Below are 17,971 nucleotides of genomic sequence, written 5' to 3'. Positions count from 1 at the left end.
TCGTTTTCATGTTCCTGGGTTGGCGCCTCTAAACGAACTCNCGCTGTCCATCGTCATCTATGCTGAGGTGAGGCGCTGTCCATCGTCATCTATGCTGAGGTGAGGCGCTGTCCATCGTCATCTATGCTGAGGTGAGGCGCTGTCCATCGTCATCTATGCTGAGGTGAACTGCTGTCCATCGTCATCTATGCTGAGGTGAGGCGCTGTCCATCGTCATCTATGCTGAGGTGAACTGCTGTCCACGTCCACCACCATCACAGCTCTCCCTATCTAATTCATTAATTTGAGCTTTATATGCATTAGAATCAAAGGCATAAAGCTCAAATTAACGAAAGAAATTTAAATTTCACTGCTCCTGGAAATTTGAACCTGGAATTTGAAAAAAAAAATAAATTTCACTGCTCCTGGAACCTTGAACCTGGAATTTGAAAAAAAATCTACTGCTACTGGAAATTTGAAGTGATTCCAACTATAGAGATTGAATGATTGATTGTACTATATCCTAATGAATCGGCGACATGCCTACGGCCTACTAACGCTGAAACCTCCATGGTTATTATTATTATTGTTATTATTATAATTATTATTGTTATTATTATTATTATTAATATTATCATTATGCACTGGGTGCGGCAGCTGCTGCTGGTGCTGCAGTACATCTACAGCATGGACCTGACGGACGAGGAGCTGCCGTCACGCGTGGACACCGTCAACCTCGGCCAGATCGGCCTGCTGAAGGCCACCAAACTGCCTGCTAACCCCCTCATAGTCAAGGTAGTGTCTATGACATGACATTGCTTTTTTCTAATGTACTTGATTTAGATTATTTTATAATCTCGAGATTTGTCGTCGACGATGAATCTTCGAAAATTGTTTGTAAGAAACGAAATTTAACTTGTGAATTTTGTAGAAATGAGACCNCTACACCAGCATGTTCTGGCTGACGCTGCGTCAGTACGTCCAGGAGGTCGTGGCCGTCAGTCCGCCAGCGTCAGTTGAGGGCGCCGCCGTGCTGCCCTTTGCGTTGGCCGTGTCCACCACGTCCTCTGGTCAGCCTGTGTCCTCCCTAGCCACCGCGCGGGCGTCTGAGGAGCAAGGTAGAAGGAAAACTTAATGAATTTTTACGCTTAAAGCATTATTCTCACACCATATTCATTCCATGTCAAGTCAATTTTACTTAAATGCACTCTAATACAATGCATGTTTATTTTTCGGTGTGTCAGGCACCGCGGGTGCCGAGGAAGAGGCGACGGGGTTGTCACGTTTCGGCAAGTCGGTGCGCACGTTCCTCATCAAGTTCTGGATCTGGCTGGTGGCCATCAACCTCTTCGGCTTCGGCATCCAGGGCTCCCAGGTGGTCATCTTCAGGATCATGTACATGGTGCTCTTCCTGATCTTCACCATCGTCTTCCAGGTGCTCACTCATTATTACCTCTAGTTGTATGGTGCTCTTCCTGATCTTCACCATCGTCTTCCAGGTTCACACTCACTTATATCGCTATTTGTAGTTAACCAATTACTCAGATGGATCATATGTCATTCGGCAGTAAATGCGCATGTTGCAGCTCGTTTTCTATAGAATTATTGTCCAATTTATAATTTTCAGACTATTTTATTTAAACATACAACTTCATTTCGACTTGAAAAAGCCAAAGGAGTTCGTGTTTCGCTGTAGGTCTCGTACAGCGCCTGGCGGCGATTCCTCTACGGCTTCTGGTTGACGGTGATCATCTACCAGATGTTGGTGCTGGTGCTCACTTACACGTACCAGTTCGACCACTTCCCTGAGTACTGGCAGAACTACACCGGAATACCAGTACAGCTTCAAAACGATATTGGTCTCGAGGTGACTCGCTTTACTTAACTTCAACGCTTTACTTAACTTCAACTTTAACTTGATTTGCTTTAACTTATATTACGGGATGTTTTTAACTTCTTGGGGTGTTTGCAATTAAGCTCGCTTCAACCTATTGGCATAGATAATGATTTCTTAAAGAAGCTACGAAAAAATGTTGAGGAAATCTTTCTTAAATTATATTTAATCACAGTCCCGTATTTCATCGCCGAATTCATTACGGAATAGATAAGTGAATTTCTCGAAAATGTTTTTAAACTTAATATAGAAATCTACTGGTTGTTAGAATTTTAGTCTTCTTAACCCATGCCCTGTAATACTACGTGTATGAAAGTGTGAACTTCTTACACATTTTTTACAAGTTCATCACGCATTTAATTTCATATTATCAAATGAAACACTCAGGTCTACGACACCGGGCGCCTCTTCATCAAGCTCATGACGCCGACCTTCTTCGTCATCGTGACGATCATTCAAGTGCATTACTTCCACAAGGACTTCCTCGAGCTCTCCGATATTGAAGAGAAGTCAGTGCCGGTGCTCTGCATTATAGATTACGATTGTTATAAAATAATTAAAATGTTCTTATCGAAGATTTAAGAATCGCTGGATGCAAAATTGGATTTACATAGCACGCGATTCTGTGTAAGTGATCAGATAAAAAAGAGACTGGATTCATGTTTAGAAATAAATGTATGTCAATCACACATTGTGTATATAGTTGGAATGTCTGAGCGCGTGACGCAAAATTTTTTGTTATTCTGCCGTTGCACAACAAATCCTCCTTCGTCTTTGAATTTTATTCTTCATTTTAGTCATTCATCTTTCAAATTTACAACTTGTATTAATTGATTACATATGGTCAAGTGAAAATGAGTTTGTCAGTGTCAAGTATAAATTCGTAAATTTTCATAGAGGTTTTGTGAAGGTTTAGCTTATATAGTGCCGTAAAAGATTCCGTCACCTTAAGCAGAAGATCATCCGCATTTTGTAGCGACAGTATGAAGAATGCAGCAAACCTTCGATACTCCTTGATCGAGTCCGTCGCCAAGTTGTTTCGGCAAAACAAACCTGTTAAACGGCATGCGCGTCAGAGGGAGGTCGTTGAAATTGCCCGCATAACATAACATAACATAACATAACATAACATAACATAACATAGTGATCTCGGCGCTGAAGTGTAGGCCTGATGTGGCCTGTCGCCGATTCTAACTTTTCGTGACTTGTTCACAGAAGATCTAAAATCGTGTCATTTGACCGGATCTTTTCAGGACTGACGATAGTTTGAAATAGATACTAGACAATAAATATCAGCACACCATAAGTTTTCATTTACAAATATACAATGTATTTTTGCATGGTTATATTTTGTGGTCAGGGTGCACGACCTAAGCAAAGTGCCCGAAAAGAAAGTGCGGCCCCCGCCCCCCAAGCCCACGGCTGCGTGCCCGAAGCTCTTTGACTCTTGCACCCTCGAAGACCTAAGAGGTGGGTTCATTAGTGTCGGTCTTAATCATAAACTTTAATTTGAAATTAAATTAAAAAAATTTTTTTTTACATATTTATAATAGTTTATCTTCCTTTCATTGTTGTATCTCGAAATATCAGAGTTTTTTGCCAGTACTTTCTATTATTAATTAATTCAATTCAATCAATCAATTAAATTAAATTCATCAATTAAACTCTGCGAGGAATCCTTATACTGCCTAATCAGTTTCAAATACACCAAGTTCATGACCAGTGACTTGAATAAAGCAAAAATTCGCCTCGTAGCCTCTATCACCAACGTAGAATTAACGAGTAAGATTAACTTGAAGATTTTATCGATGATATTTAAAGAGAACAAACTCTTGTTGTCGCAGCTCTGGTGTGGTACGTGTGGCAGCACTCAGGCTGGCACTTGCAGCGGGTGCTGTCAGAGGCCAGTGAGCTCGGCTGGCGCTTCTTCGAGATCCACATCATGAAAATCGTCCTGGGCTCCGTTATGCTCCTCGCTTGTTATGATGTATGCATTTCTTCTTCTTCTTCTTCGAGATCCATATCATTTCTTATTCATTCATTTCTTCTTCATTCATTTCTTTTTCTTCATTCATTTCTTCTTCTTCTTCGAGATCCATATCATGAAAATCGTTCTGGGCTCTGTCATGCTCCTTGTTTGTTTTGATGTATGCATTTCGCCGAATAAAATCCGTCATATTTTACTTTTTAGCGCATTTTCTCATTTATGGAAATAAATGATTTATTAAATTGAAATACCATGCTGGTGTAACTATGAGGCTGGTGCTCTCAGACTACCCCTGGGCGTGGATCATGAACAAGGAGCTGCGTGAGTGGCTGTTCTTCCCTGACTTCATAAAGCCTCCTGAGTCCTACAAGATCGTCAGTAAGTAGAAAAATTATAACTCAGTACTCACTGCAGTGAGTACTGAGTTATATTTTTTGTAGGTTTTACTTTCCTTTATTTGTAGATTTTATTTATTGTATTTTCATGAAACAATAAATTATTTGAGTAATATCAAAATACCGGCCGTCGATGATGAAAAATCTCGCTGATTAGTTCCACGCATTTTATTAAAGTCTTTCTTTCCCGATGAAAAGCAAGGTGTACCTGCGACAAGTGATATTTTTGATTTCGCATTCAATCTACAAGTTATATCTCAGATAAAAAGATAGAATTGTTCTTCGGTCCGAACGTTCTGCGCCGCAAGAGTGTTACGTATTTAGAATCCCTTTACACAGTCACACGTTGTAGTTCCTTGATCGCTATCGTGACACTATCACGTTGCAGCATCTCTATTGTTATCGTTACACTGTCACGTTGCAGTATCTAGGTCGTTATCGCTACACTATCATATTCCAGTATCTTGAGGCTTTATTATGAAAAAATAGTTACGAGTTTGTAACTCACATTGTCACTGACAACTTTTCAAGCTAAACCTACGAATCACAGCCGCGAAATCAGCCGTTACGTGCACATAAGCGATGTAGTTATGGTTATATGGCCCCAGGTTGGTAATGGTTATGGCCCCAGGTTGTTATGGTTATGGCCCCAGATTGTTATTGTTATGGCCCCAGATTGTTATTGTTGTGGCCCCAGGTTGTTATGGTTATGGCCCCAGTTTGTTATGGTTATGGCCCCAGGTTGTTATGGTTATGCCCCAGATTGATATTGCTGTGGCCCCAGATTGTTATCGTTGTGGCCCCAGGTTTTTATGGTTATGGCCCCAGCCCCCAGGTTGTTATGATTATGGTCCCAGATCGTTATGTTTACTAAAATCGTCGCAGGTGTGTGCATTTCACTTGGTCTTCGTTGTGATGGTGACGATTGCCGTGCCATGCAACGAGCGCGTGCAGACGTTGCTGTGCAGAGCGTGCGTGTCCATCACGGCGCTCCTGCTCATCGTGCGCATGATCTACCAGATCCAGTACATCAACGCGCACGGCATCGCTGCCAACTGCTCCGTGAGTTTGGTGTGCTGTTAACCTAATTAAGGATATTTTTATCTTACTGTAGGCTGGTTACTATAAGATTATAGTTAGTTAACAGAGGAAGAATGCCTCTTAATGGCTAAAAAATAGTATGTTTGGGAAAAACTGTAGAGGTAACTGTCATTCGTGAAACAGTTACAGATTAGTTTGCTTTAGTCTTTGCGGTTCCAATCGTCTATTTGTGCAAATAATAGACTATAAGTTTTTAATATCAACCGCTCGTGGACTCGTGGTATTTAGAGAAATGCAAATGGAGACAAAAATTAAAATTGTCGAACGAAGGGTAACGAGCTGCTGCGCCGTGCAGATGAACGAGACCTACAACCCATGGCCGTCGAACAAGACCGCCAACACCGCCGTGTGGCTCGGCCTGCACAAAGTCAGCTCGCTCTCCAACTACCTCAAGGGCTACATAGGTGAGGGCTACCTACCTACCTACCTCAAGGGCTACATAGGTGAGGGCTACCTACCTACCTACCTCAGGGGCTACATAGGTGAGGGCTACCTACCTACCTACCTCAGGGGCTACATAGGTGTGGCCCAGAGGCTGGTCATTGTGACAAAGGCTAGTTATTTTAAACGACTGGAGTTTATTATTGAATGTAATTCGTCTGATGTGTCAATTGCGTGAACTTTCTCAAAGGCTACATAGTTGCAGCCTGAGGGTCATTGTAAGCGAAAGGAATTCCCGATGGCTGAAATTCTTCGACGTATTGATTGCGGTAGGCATCAGGTGTAGCTAGTGGTCAAAATCTCAAATAATTACACATCCCAGTCTTTACTGAAGAAGTCTACTATTTATAGTGAACTAATTAATCTTCTCCTCTAGGTTGTGTTGCTTCGTTCTCAACGTATCACGGTGCAGGCTGTGGTGGGCATCAGGCAGCAGTATGTGCGGCAGTTGACGGGCACGCCGCCACCGCCGCCTGGCGTGCTGTTCAACAACGTCACGAGGGACATGGCTGACCACGACCTGCCTCACTGCATCAAATTCTTTTTCAACTATGGCTTCCATAAATTCGGTGTTGAGGTTCGTGTGTATATCTTATGCTTATTTTTAATTGAATCTTATGCTTATTTTTGATTGAATTGACTTTAAATGCTTCTCATATACCTTAGCCTTCATCAACCTGAGGTTCTTTGCATAGATCAATCACCGATCGATCAAATCTTACTTCAATTTCCATGAGAAAAATTGTCACGAACATGAAAATAATCTTTTATCTTTTTATCAGAGAGTAACAAATGAGTCTGTTTGACTCAAAGTTTCAACCTCCAGTATTCAAGATTAACCCTATGTCTACAGTCCTTTACATTTGAATAGCTTGGATGATGATCAGCTCCTAGGCAAAAAAAAGTTAAAACTTTTATTTTGCCTGCAGATTTGCCTGATGAGTCTGGTAGGCGTTATAGGCACGCGTCTGGACGTCTACTCGCTGATCTACGCGGGGTGGCTTGTCTACTTCTACAACAGGGAGCGCAAGGACATGGCCAGAGTGTGGCAATACTTCGTCATCTCCATCGCCGTCATGATACCCATCCAGTACCTCATGTCCATCGGCATGCCACCTACTTACTGTAGAGGTAGGATAGAGTGAAGAAGAATTAGAGGTAAGGTAAGAGGTACGACGAGTGAAGAAGAATTAGAGGTAAGGGAAGAGGTACGACGAGTGAAGAAGAATTAGAGGTAAGGTAAGAAGTAAGATGAGTATAGGTGCGTTGTAGAGGTAAGACGAGTGAAGAAGAATTAGAGGTAAGGTAAGAGGTGAGACGGGTGAAGTAGAATTTAAGATAAGGTAAGAGGTAAGACGAGTGAAGTAGAATTTAAGATAAGGTAAGAGCCTAAGAGGTAAGGCGAGTAGAGGTGCACTGTAGAGGTAAGACGGAGCCATTCACTAACGTGCTCAATATTATTCAAAGTTCTAAAGTTGTTCAGAGTGAATAATTGCTCTAAAATATGGATAAATGATTTATTAAATTGAAATACCATGCTGGTGTAACTATGAGGCTGGTGCTCTCAGACTACCCCTGGGCGTGGATCATGAACAAGGAGCTGCGCGAGTGGCTGTTCTTCCCTGACTTCATAAAGCCGCCCGAGTCTTACAAGATCGTCAGTAAGTAAAAAAATATAACTCAGTACTCACTGCAGTGAGCGACAGCGAGCGCATTTTCTCGTCGACGAAAACTTGAGGTCACGGACGGACGGACAGACGGACAGACAGACAGACAGACAGACAGACAGACAGACAGACAGACAGACAGACAGACAGACAGACGGACATGGCGAGCACAATAGTGCATTTTTTCCATAAATGAGAAAATGCCCTAAAATTATAACTCATTACTCACTGCAGTGAGTGACAGTGAGCGCATTTTCTCAAAATCGAAGAATTCGTGAAGTCACGGACGGACGGAAAGACGGACGGACGGACATGACGAGCACTATAGGGCATTTTTTCCATAAATGAAAAAATGCGCTAAAAATGTCTTTTGCAATGAGCTATCATGTTTCTTGTAGCTGTGACAAGTTAGTTTCTAACCACCTTGTGTTTTACCATATGAAGCGTGCAGAATAAATTCGAGTTTGATTCTTCATTGTTTTAAAAATCTTGGTACATAAACTTGCGCTTCAAAAAGTAATTTGCAATCTGAGAGCAGATAGTGTTGCCGCACAGTAATAAACATTAAAATAACACATTTAAGAGCAGACGGATAGCAAAATAATTAATTACAAAACATCGTCCAACATTAAAATTACACATTTAACAGCAGACGGATAGCAAAATAATTAATTTCAAAACATCGTCCAACATTAAAATAACACATTTAACAGCAGACGGATAGCAAAATAATTAATTTTAAAATTTCGTCCAACATTAAAATAAAACATTTAACAGCAGACGGATCGCAAAATAATTAATTTCAAATTTCGCCCAATTTCAAAATATCCTCCAACATTAAAAATACACATTTAAGAGCGTATGGATCGCAAAATAATTAATTTCAAAATATCGTCCAATTTCAAAATATCCTCCAACATTAAAATAACACATTTAAGAGCAGACGGATCGCAAAATAATTAACTTCAATATTTCGCCCGCGTTCAGCTGACTTCTGCCTGCTGGTGTTCGCGGTGAGCCAGCAGCGCGTGTTCGAGATCGAGTTCGAGGACGACGCGCACCTCTACGACGGTGGCACCAACAAGGAGATCGTGCACCTCGACCCCGCCAAGCTCTACAACCCAATACCTGACTTCGTCACAGACACCAAGTAAAGTTTACCTGCGCGGATCATCGATAAAGTCATTATTTTTATGACTGGGGCATGAGAGACGATTGATAAAGTCATTGTTTTAATAACTTGGACATGAGATGAGAGAAAGATGTTTCGTATCTAATACAAGTCAAGATACTTCTTCTTAATATAGAATGCTAGTTAGATGCATTCTTTGTTGTCTCAGATAGAGAGAAAGATGTTTCGTATCTAATACAAGTCAAGATACTTCTTCTTAATATAGAATGCTAGTTAGATGCATTCTTTGTTGTCTCAGATAATCGGTAAATATATTTTTAATTTTCATCTCCTACAAGTGATTAAGAGTTGAATTTTTAACTATGAAATTTGAATTGTGAAATACTGAATTTCACAGCGCTGCTAATTGTAGCGAGGTTGAATGAAAGAAATGCTGTTTCCAGAAAAACTCACAGTGAACATGGCTAGCAATAAAATCATGGTTTCGATCGAATAATTTTCATTTTACATGACGATGCAGGACGGTGCTGGACGTGCTGAAGGTGATCGTGTTCTTCTCATCGTACTGGCTGACGCTGGCTGTGATGTTCCTGGCCGGCACTAACCGCATCACACTCTTCGCCATGGGCTACGTGCTGGGGGCCTTCATTTTCTGCTTGTAATGATGCTAGATTGTGTGGGATAATTCCTGCATCATTCGAAAAGAGGACCCACCTTGTAACTGTATCATCGCCATTATTTAATTTAGAAGAAAAATGCACGCTGAAAAAAGTATAAGTTTGCTCTTGGTAATATCCTATAACGCTACCAGCATAGGTAAAAATAAAACTAAGGACAGTGTTTAACAAATTTTGATTGATTTGGTTTGGTAAATAGGCCAATAATTCAGTGAGCGGAAATTTTTGTTAGACATTTCCATATATCATAATTTTTCTCCCTCAACTTTGTAATGTAAAGCTCGTCTGTTGCATTAGTTTCAAATTCAAGGTATCGATAGTTAATACGATCGAACCTGTTTAACAATAATTTCTCGTAAGACGTAAAAGCGAGCAAATGCATCAATCAACTCATTATGTAATTGAAATTTGACCTAATGATTATGGTTACAGATGGAACTACCTGCTGGATTGGAATTTAATTTAATGGTTATGGTTGCAGATGGAACTACCTGCTGGTTTGGAATTTAATGGTTATGGTTGCAGATGGAACTACCTGCTGGGTTGGAATTTAATGGTTATGGTTGCAGATGGAACTACCTGCTGGGTTGGAAATTAATATAATGGTTATGATTGCAGATGGAACTACCTGCTGGGTTGGAATTTGATTTGATGGTTATGGACTTATGGTTGCAGATGGAACTACCTGCTGGGTTGGAAATTAATTTAATGGTTATGGTTGCAGATGGAACTACCTGCTGGGGTACAACGTGATCGTGATTGTGATCAAGACGTTCCTACAGCTGCTGGGCTGCGTCTTCCTCGACGCACTCGCTTACAACGCCTGCTGGTTTGTGCAGCTCTTCGGCATCGCCTGCGTTAAGAAGTTCTGGGACAAATCCGATGACGAGATAGCTGCTAGTGAGATATTTCTTTTCAAGCATTAAAGTATTCAAATTAGAGTGTATTTTGAGATATTGTTCTGACATTAATGAAGTAGTCGTATTTAAATAAGATGATATGCTGAACGATCTTGACATTATTAGCCAACAAACGTATGGCGACTGACGTGGGCAGCAAACATAGAGCTACATGGCGCTGTCAGTGTCAGGCACTGACAGTGTCAGTCATTTTCAGCGCTATAAGACGTTGTCAGTGACTGACACTGACAGTTATTCAATAATTGAATGTCACACAGAGTTGTCGGACCAGTGCGCTATACCGAAGAGTGAGGCAGGCTTGATGTGGGACGGACTGTGCTTCGGTTTCCTGCTGATGCAGCGACGCCTCTACTCCTCCTTCTACTTCCAGCATCTCGTTAATGAGATGAGGGCACAGACTGCCCTCGCCTCCAGGTGCGGGCTTCTTGAGTTAATGAGATGAGGGCTCAGACCGCCCTCGCCTCCAGGTACGGGCTTCTTTAGTTAATGAGATGAGGGCTCAGACCGCCCTCGCCTCCAGGTACGGGCTTCTTGAGCTAATGAGATGAGGGTAAAGACCGTTATCACCTCTAGTTAATGAGACGTGCGCAAATCTTTTCGCTCAAGGAAAACGTTTTTGACTCCACACTCTTTATCACGGAAGAGAAACATGTAATTGTATCACTTGCGTCACCAGAAAAGCCGTATTATTATCATGTTTCGTCGATTGTACAATTCGATTAGATAATTACTCTATAAAATTATTGGCTCTACTAAAACTCGTAATAATAAATATTGTAGAGCGTTATCGTGCGTCTGATATGTGCAGAGGAGCGGTGTTGATAGCGGAGCTGATGCAGCAGGAGATAGCGGAGCAGCAGGCAGCTCAGACCGCCCTCGCCTCCAGGTACGGTCTTGTTGAGTTAATGAGATGAGGGCACAGACCGCCCTCGCCACCAGGTACGGTCTTGTTGAGTTAATGAGATGAGAGCCAAGACAGTTATCATCTCTAGTTAATGAGACCTGCCCAAATCTTTTCGCACAAGGAAAACGTTTTTGACTTCACACTCTTCATCACGGAAGAGAAACATGTAATTCTATCCCTGGACTCTATAAAATGGTTGGCCCTACCAAAACTCGTAATAATATATATAATAGAGCGATATCGTGCGACTGATATGTGCAGAGGAGCGGTGTTGATAGCGGAGCTGATGCAGCAGGAGATAGCGGAGCAGCAGGCAGCGGAGCAGGCCGTCATCGCTAAGATCAAGGAGAAGATGGAGAGGATCAAGGCATCGGCGCAGAAGAAAGAGGAAGGTCAGGATCCGCAGAGCCATTATGAAGGTGCGTGGCTGGTCGACTCTTGCCCTATTTCTCGGGCTGAAAGAGTTTTCGCAAGGGTGAAGATTTTTTAGTAATTTGAATCGTTTGTCCGAAATAACCAAGCATTTAGAAAGAGGAAGGTCAGGATCCTCAGAGCCATCATGAAGGTGCGTGCACTGTTAGAAAAAATATAACTCAGTACTCACTGCAGTGAGTGACAGAGAGCGCATTTTCTCGTCGACGAAAACTTCAGGTCGCGGACGGACGGACAGACAGACGGACAGACAGACAGACGGACAGACAGACAGACGGACATGGCGAGCATAATAGTGCATTTTTTCCGTAAATGAGAAAATGCGCTAAAACGGTGAAAAAACGGTCCCACTGGCGTTCTATATGTGGCCGGTCGCCCCTTGAAAATAAACTGTTTCGCCGTTCTTATCAGATGTTTTACGGATTTCTAGTGTTAAATTAGAATAAAAACGGCGACAAGGTGTTTCTTTTCACGTGCCCACCGGCCACTGAAACGCCGGTAATACCGTTAACGGTAATTTTTCTAACAGCGTGGCTGGTCGACTCTTGCCACATTTCTCGGGCTGAAAAAGTGTTTGCAAGGGTAAAGATTTTCTAGTTATTTAAATCGTTTATTCAAAATGATAAGCATTTAAATTCTCCCTAGTTTATTCAAGTTGTGCGCTATTAACATGTTTGTAAATTATGGAATTAATACTTCAAATTTCACGAAATTTTATGTGTTGCTATTTATTCCAATTTTTTTTAGAGTTTTCAGGCGCCACATTCTACCAGGAATCTATTCCAAAGGCGCAAAAATATTACCTACAACTTTTATCTCTGTTGTTTCATTTGCCGCTGTGTGAAAATACATTTTTATATTCGTGGTGTTACATATGAGCTTTGGGATGGCTCTTTTTAAGGTTTTTCCGTTGTAGTTTATGAAACGCTGAATCGACTGCACGGAATACGATTACTACGTCAGACGAAGAAGGAATTAAAGAATGAAAATAATTATTCGAATTACTCGCATTGTATTATTTTTATGTACGGTATTCCTCAACATGTGTGTATGCTTGATTAGTATGATAATAGAGCCTTTTTCTTTACGATGTATTCTCATTTTTTAGCCATGTCGCAGCACTGATTCTTTTACCTAAAACGCGTGTATGAGTGTGCAATTAAAGTGACGTGTTCCTGGGCTCACAGGGAACACTTCCGAGCAATTCTCGAACGCCAGCAGCCCTCTACCTACGGAGCTGACATCCCCTCGACCTCGTACGGCGGGAGTTTCCCCTCGTGGGGGTCATTACCTCAGCGCAACCCCCGCAGCACCTACGCCATCCTCGGCCAACATGACCTTATCTCTGGACGGTTACATGGAACCCACTCGGCCATCCCTCACTACCCCACACCTTCCCCACATGCAACCCATCACGTCCCCCTCTGACGACTCATTCCCCGTGTTCTCCCCACCCCCGTATCCTGGGGGACCGAGGGAGCGGACGTTCACCTCGGGGCGAGTTAGCATTCCGCACGAGATCGGTCCCCCGTGGCTCCGGGACGGGGGTTCGGGACTGCGGAGGCGATATTCGGCACCGTCCATCTCGCCCTCCATGTCCCACCACGCCTGTAAATGTCGGCTCAGCGCAGGCTTCTGGATTTGCTTTTTGCTTCAATTGGGGCCAAGGCCTTCTTTATAGGTCATTTATTTTCTAGAAAATTGGCTCAGCTTATAGACAAGCTTCAGCTTCTGTGTATTTTGTCTTCTTCTGCTTTCGTATTTCTACATACATGTATATTAACCGGTTTACGATTTAAATCTAAGTAAATTTTTAACGATCTAACTCAATTCTAAAAAAGCCTAGAAGTTTACCTCACAGGGAATGAACCCTTTTCTGTAGAAAATTATGTCAACTGCGAGGCCGGTATTTAAAAGTTAAAGCATCGTGGAACAATTTTTTAAGAAATCCTCCTGATGCAGTTGTTTCCAATGCGTATAAAAATTCAGCTGAATACTCAGCTTGAAATTGAATCTCGTTGGGACCCACCGACCTGTAATTATTTTCCCTTGATTTGTAACCTTACTCAGCGTCGTCTCAAGAATACATTTGAGTGGGGGTCAATTTAATTTTGCAACTTCATTGTACACATTTGCTGGACCACTATTTTCGCTTGCTTGTTATTTGCGAGGCTCGCATTGACCGCTTGTTGTCAAAGGACTGGCGCTTGGGAATCACTGCTGAAGTGCCATAGTTTTAGTGATATCTTCAAATGCAGATAAAGCATTTTTTCAGGTTTTAAGTTGACTTTGGTTTTGTAATTGATTACCTTGTATTATAAAATTAAATTTTACTTTGTTCTAATCAATGCGTGCTTTGTTTTTTCAACCATGACTAAAAGTTGCTCTTCGTTCTACAATGTCGTAATGTGTATTTCATCTTACCTGGGATTTCAGTGCGGCAGTTTGCGGAGGCGCCACATAAAGCGTGTGATCGTCTGAGTTGGCCTCATCGGAATGCAAATCTGAAAATGATGCCCACAATTGGAATTAATTCGTCAAGACGGTCATCTGATTCGTCGGAGACATCCACCAGCTACCTACGGAAGCTCTCCGCCAGCGAGTCTGACGACCAGGATACGAGCAGCGTCACTGCTCAGGTGCTGCGGACCGACGCGCCGCTCAAAGTTTACCGTAAACGCAGAAGAGAAGACAAAACTGAGGCCGAGGGTCAAAGTTCTATGGAGACGTCAACGACTTCTTGGCATTGGGAATGTCCCGGTCCAAACAAAACTGTGGGTCCAACTCCCAGTTTACAGTTGAGCGACCGGTCTATAACGTTAGAGAGCTTTGGTGTAGGTTTTGTAAATAATTTAGACGGTAGTGAGGTCATCTACATTGATGAATCTCCTCCAGTCTCAGCGAGAGAGTATTCAAAAGAACGGTTTAAGAAGAGTTCTTTGAAAGTTCCGTTCCGCCAAGCTGGACTTCCATTGTCTCCTCGTTGGAGGCACCTACACCCCAATTATTGTTATTCTATCACTCGTAATGTCAGCTCCCGAACTCTCCCTTTCTCGAGGAAGCCTTCCCCGAAATCAGTCAACCGGCTCAGTAATCCTCTTCCCATGACCGTGAACGTCTCCGAGGACTGCAACACTCAGACGGTCGCGTCTCCGAGAATTTCGGGAAAAATTGCAGTTGGCAGTCATTTTTCGAATGTGGCGTATTCTAGAGACGAGTTTAGCAGACGTGAAGCTGCAGCAGAACCTTCAAACCAGAGAGATGCTGCAAGAGTCAGAGAGCGGAAACTCAGAAGAAGAATGTCGTCAAAAGGCGGTAAACGGCCATGCTATATATATTGTCATTGTGATATTACACAAGCTGCTCGCATTGCGTCAACGTTGTACTTTTTATCGGTGTTCTTCCCAATCGAATGGCTGTCGGATGAACCTCATCTTGATCACGCATTGTTACGTGTTTGCTCGAGTGATCGTTCTTCGTTAGTCGGGCGTTTCTGTCCATGCAAGATGCGCGTTTTGTTGAAAATTTGCGTTCATGATCTAGGTTATCCTGCACCGCATTAATTCATGTTTTGATCGAATTGCAATGTTTGCGATTTAACATCTCCTTCAGTAACTGCTAGCGCACCCGTATTAGTGACTTGTTTGCTATACCTCAACAATGAATTCATAAACAGTTGTGATTTCTCCGTGCAAGTTCCAGAAGTTCATTTCAGTTACAAGTATGCAGGGATGAATGAATTTAAATTCTGCCACCGAATCTTGCACCTTATCTTTTGTAAGAGCTTACTGCATTCCGGAGTAAGTAAGCGGCATGCACAGTTGATTGACTGTGGGTATATTTTTCGATTACAGTATATTTATTTGACACTTTTCTACGTTTTACTAATCTTGTTGATTTGCTGTTGTTCCTCATTTCATCTCTTTGTCCAGCTTGAAGTATCTTGTGTACTAAATGCTTCCCACAGTTAGTTTTTGTGCACGTCACTAATCTCGCCTTGCCTTTTCTTGAAATTATTGGAATGCACTGCTTGAGCGATACTATAGAGCATTCATTTATATGTGTCAACTTATAAAAGATGTTAGTTAGGATGAAACAATAACGCTTAATAGCAGCAAGTTGTTGTATATAACTTTTTAGTTTTCCTCCTTAATGAATTGTTTCATCTTGTACGGCATCTGATTGGAAGCAGGTATTTTATGTTGGTTTTCGAAAGAAATGTTGAAATATTTTTCTTGTGCGCACATCTAAATATACTAGCAGTTTATTAATTTTTTAGTTTTTGAAGCGATGCAATACATCGATTTCGGCTTATGATTGAATTCGTCAATGCAGTCATATATTTCCTATGTATAAGTATTCTCAATGTCAAGAGTTCTCAGTATAAATATTTTAATGTAAAACATTTTACTTGTTTCTTGCCACGTTAGTTGTCCGGCATCGAAATTTTTAATATTTTCAAATATTCATAACTTAATTATTATGATGAGTTTGAAATACTGGGCAAAATAAATATATTTGATGGTTTTTAGTTTCATAGGTGTGGCTTAGTTTGTGTTTCGCTTGATCAGGTCAGGCTTAGTTTGTGTTCACGTAAGAGTTGTTTGTGCAGCGATCAGGTCAGGCTTAGTTTGTGTTCACGTAAGAGTTTTTTGTGCAGCGATCAGGTCAGGAGACTACCACATGTTCGAGACGTACGATGATGATGATCTGCTCGGCCGCATCCACAAACCCAAGCCCGAGAGGCGCGACTCTGAGGACACCACGCCTGGCTTCACCGTATCAGAGGTCGGTACTTACTTTCATTAGTTAATAAGAATTAATTTTTTTCATATAAGACTTAAATTAACTTAGAATTACTCTCGAAATGGTTTTTAATGCTTAGCAATCAATCTCAATCGATCTCAACTGTGGGTGTACTGGCACTTTCGATCTCAATTAATTTTGATTTTTGAAGAGATATTTGAGAGACAAAGTTTAAAGTTATTTGAAGAGACAAAGTTTGATGATAAGTATTGAGAGCGGAATTATTTACGAGCGGCTATAAAGCTAAATGAAGGAACAATTTTATTAAATTCCATTATTATTACAAATATTGAAATTTATGAATTAGTGTTGCAATATTCATTTTTGTGCTATATCTTTGAACTTTCCTCCCGTTCGAAATCAGTGTTACGATCTCGACAAATTGCAAGTTGAAGTTGGAGGCCAAAGGTTTGTGGTTAAAAGTTAAATGTTGATGTCTAAAGGATAATGGATTCAGATTGATGTTTGATGGCTAAATGTTTTACAGTAACTGTAAGATGTTGCTGACAGCTACTGAGTTCGGCCCTCAAGACGGACATCGAGCACGCGGTGGAGGAGGCCAGACTCGCCAGGCTCTCAGAGTTCGACGCCTTCAGCAGGTCTGGCAGGACTGCAACTCGAGTCTTCTTTACTTTTTTTATATATTCACTTAAAATTGTCCTTCTGTTTCATTTTAAATCAAATATAAATAAATTATTATGTTTTATGAATTTAATTTTTTTCCATAAGCATGACTTTAGAAGAATCGTTGGCAGTCTTTGGACTTAATGGGCAATGCAGTTAGCTCAAAGTCAAAAAGCAGTAACCTTTCTGCTATGCGATATACATAAAATATATGAAATACTACTGGGGATTAAGCAAATGATGGAATTTGAAGGGATTTGGCTTAAGTATTAAACTTGTTCCTTGACCTTAATAAGCGCGCATTTGTGGTATATTCGGTAGATCTTCATCACTGTTCCGGCGGCCGGTGCGCCGGACCTTATCAGGACGCTCGCAGTACTCCCAGGTGACACGCATGACTCTTAATAAATAACATCTAAATATGTTCTAATATAGATTAGAAAAAATTAGAATATTCTTCTTATTAGAGAATATTTACCCATTGTTTTACTTAACGTTACTCAGCTTCCTTCCTCTTAATAAATAACATCAACATTTGTTCTAATATAGATTAGAAAAAATTAGAATATTCTTCTAATTAGAGAAAATTTACCCATTGCTTTTCTTAACGTTACTCTGCTTCCTTCCTCTTAATAAATAACATCTAAATTTGTTCTTATGTATATAGATTATTAAAAAATTAGAATATTCATCTAATTAGAGAAGATTTGCCCATTGCTTTTCTTAACGGTTTATTTCGCATTTTTTCTAATATAGGTCGATATAAAGACGCATTATCTATTATTTTTACTCAGTAATTCAGGCTAATATAGGTCGAAAAAAAGACACGATCAATCTATTACGTTTCCTCTCGCTTAATTCTATGTTTTGAGATCATCCGAAATTGGTTATTTATTTTTCACGATCGATTCAAATTTAGAATTGTTGAAATAAGTGTCATTAAATAATTAAAATTTAGCGCATTAAGTTCGTTTTTTTTAAAACGTTTTTCTTATCAGGTGACACGCATGAC

At 41.0% G+C, this 17,971-nt stretch overlaps 1 protein-coding gene across 1 annotated transcript in view; it reads left to right on the top strand.

Moving 5' to 3' along the window:
* The window catches only part of LOC125178377 (piezo-type mechanosensitive ion channel component 2-like), a 67,176-nt gene that overhangs the window by 26,993 nt on the left and 22,212 nt on the right, over positions 1–17,971 (top strand). Inside the window, 25 exon segments of the mRNA XM_047881970.1 lie at positions 68–99; positions 637–777; positions 911–1,097; positions 1,245–1,414; positions 1,676–1,846; positions 2,261–2,382; positions 3,234–3,343; positions 3,718–3,860; positions 5,141–5,326; positions 5,661–5,760; positions 5,988–5,995; positions 6,174–6,374; positions 6,727–6,928; positions 7,366–7,458; positions 8,452–8,614; positions 9,117–9,313; positions 9,554–9,560; positions 9,998–10,173; positions 10,451–10,607; positions 11,359–11,516; positions 12,717–13,139; positions 13,966–14,844; positions 16,190–16,317; positions 16,846–16,934; positions 17,281–17,344. Of these exon segments, the coding sequence (XP_047737926.1) occupies positions 68–99; positions 637–777; positions 911–1,097; positions 1,245–1,414; positions 1,676–1,846; positions 2,261–2,382; positions 3,234–3,343; positions 3,718–3,860; positions 5,141–5,326; positions 5,661–5,760; positions 5,988–5,995; positions 6,174–6,374; positions 6,727–6,928; positions 7,366–7,458; positions 8,452–8,614; positions 9,117–9,313; positions 9,554–9,560; positions 9,998–10,173; positions 10,451–10,607; positions 11,359–11,516; positions 12,717–13,139; positions 13,966–14,844; positions 16,190–16,317; positions 16,846–16,934; positions 17,281–17,344 (4,307 nt within the window).

The sequence above is a fragment of the Hyalella azteca genome, unplaced genomic scaffold (genome assembly GCF_000764305.2).
Source record: "Hyalella azteca isolate HAZT.00-mixed unplaced genomic scaffold, Hazt_2.0.2 contig9283, whole genome shotgun sequence".
In the NCBI taxonomy this organism is placed as follows: Eukaryota; Metazoa; Arthropoda; class Malacostraca; order Amphipoda; family Hyalellidae; genus Hyalella; species Hyalella azteca.
The sequence above is the reverse complement of the archived record's forward strand: the minus strand, read 5'-3'. Positions and strand labels throughout refer to the sequence as shown.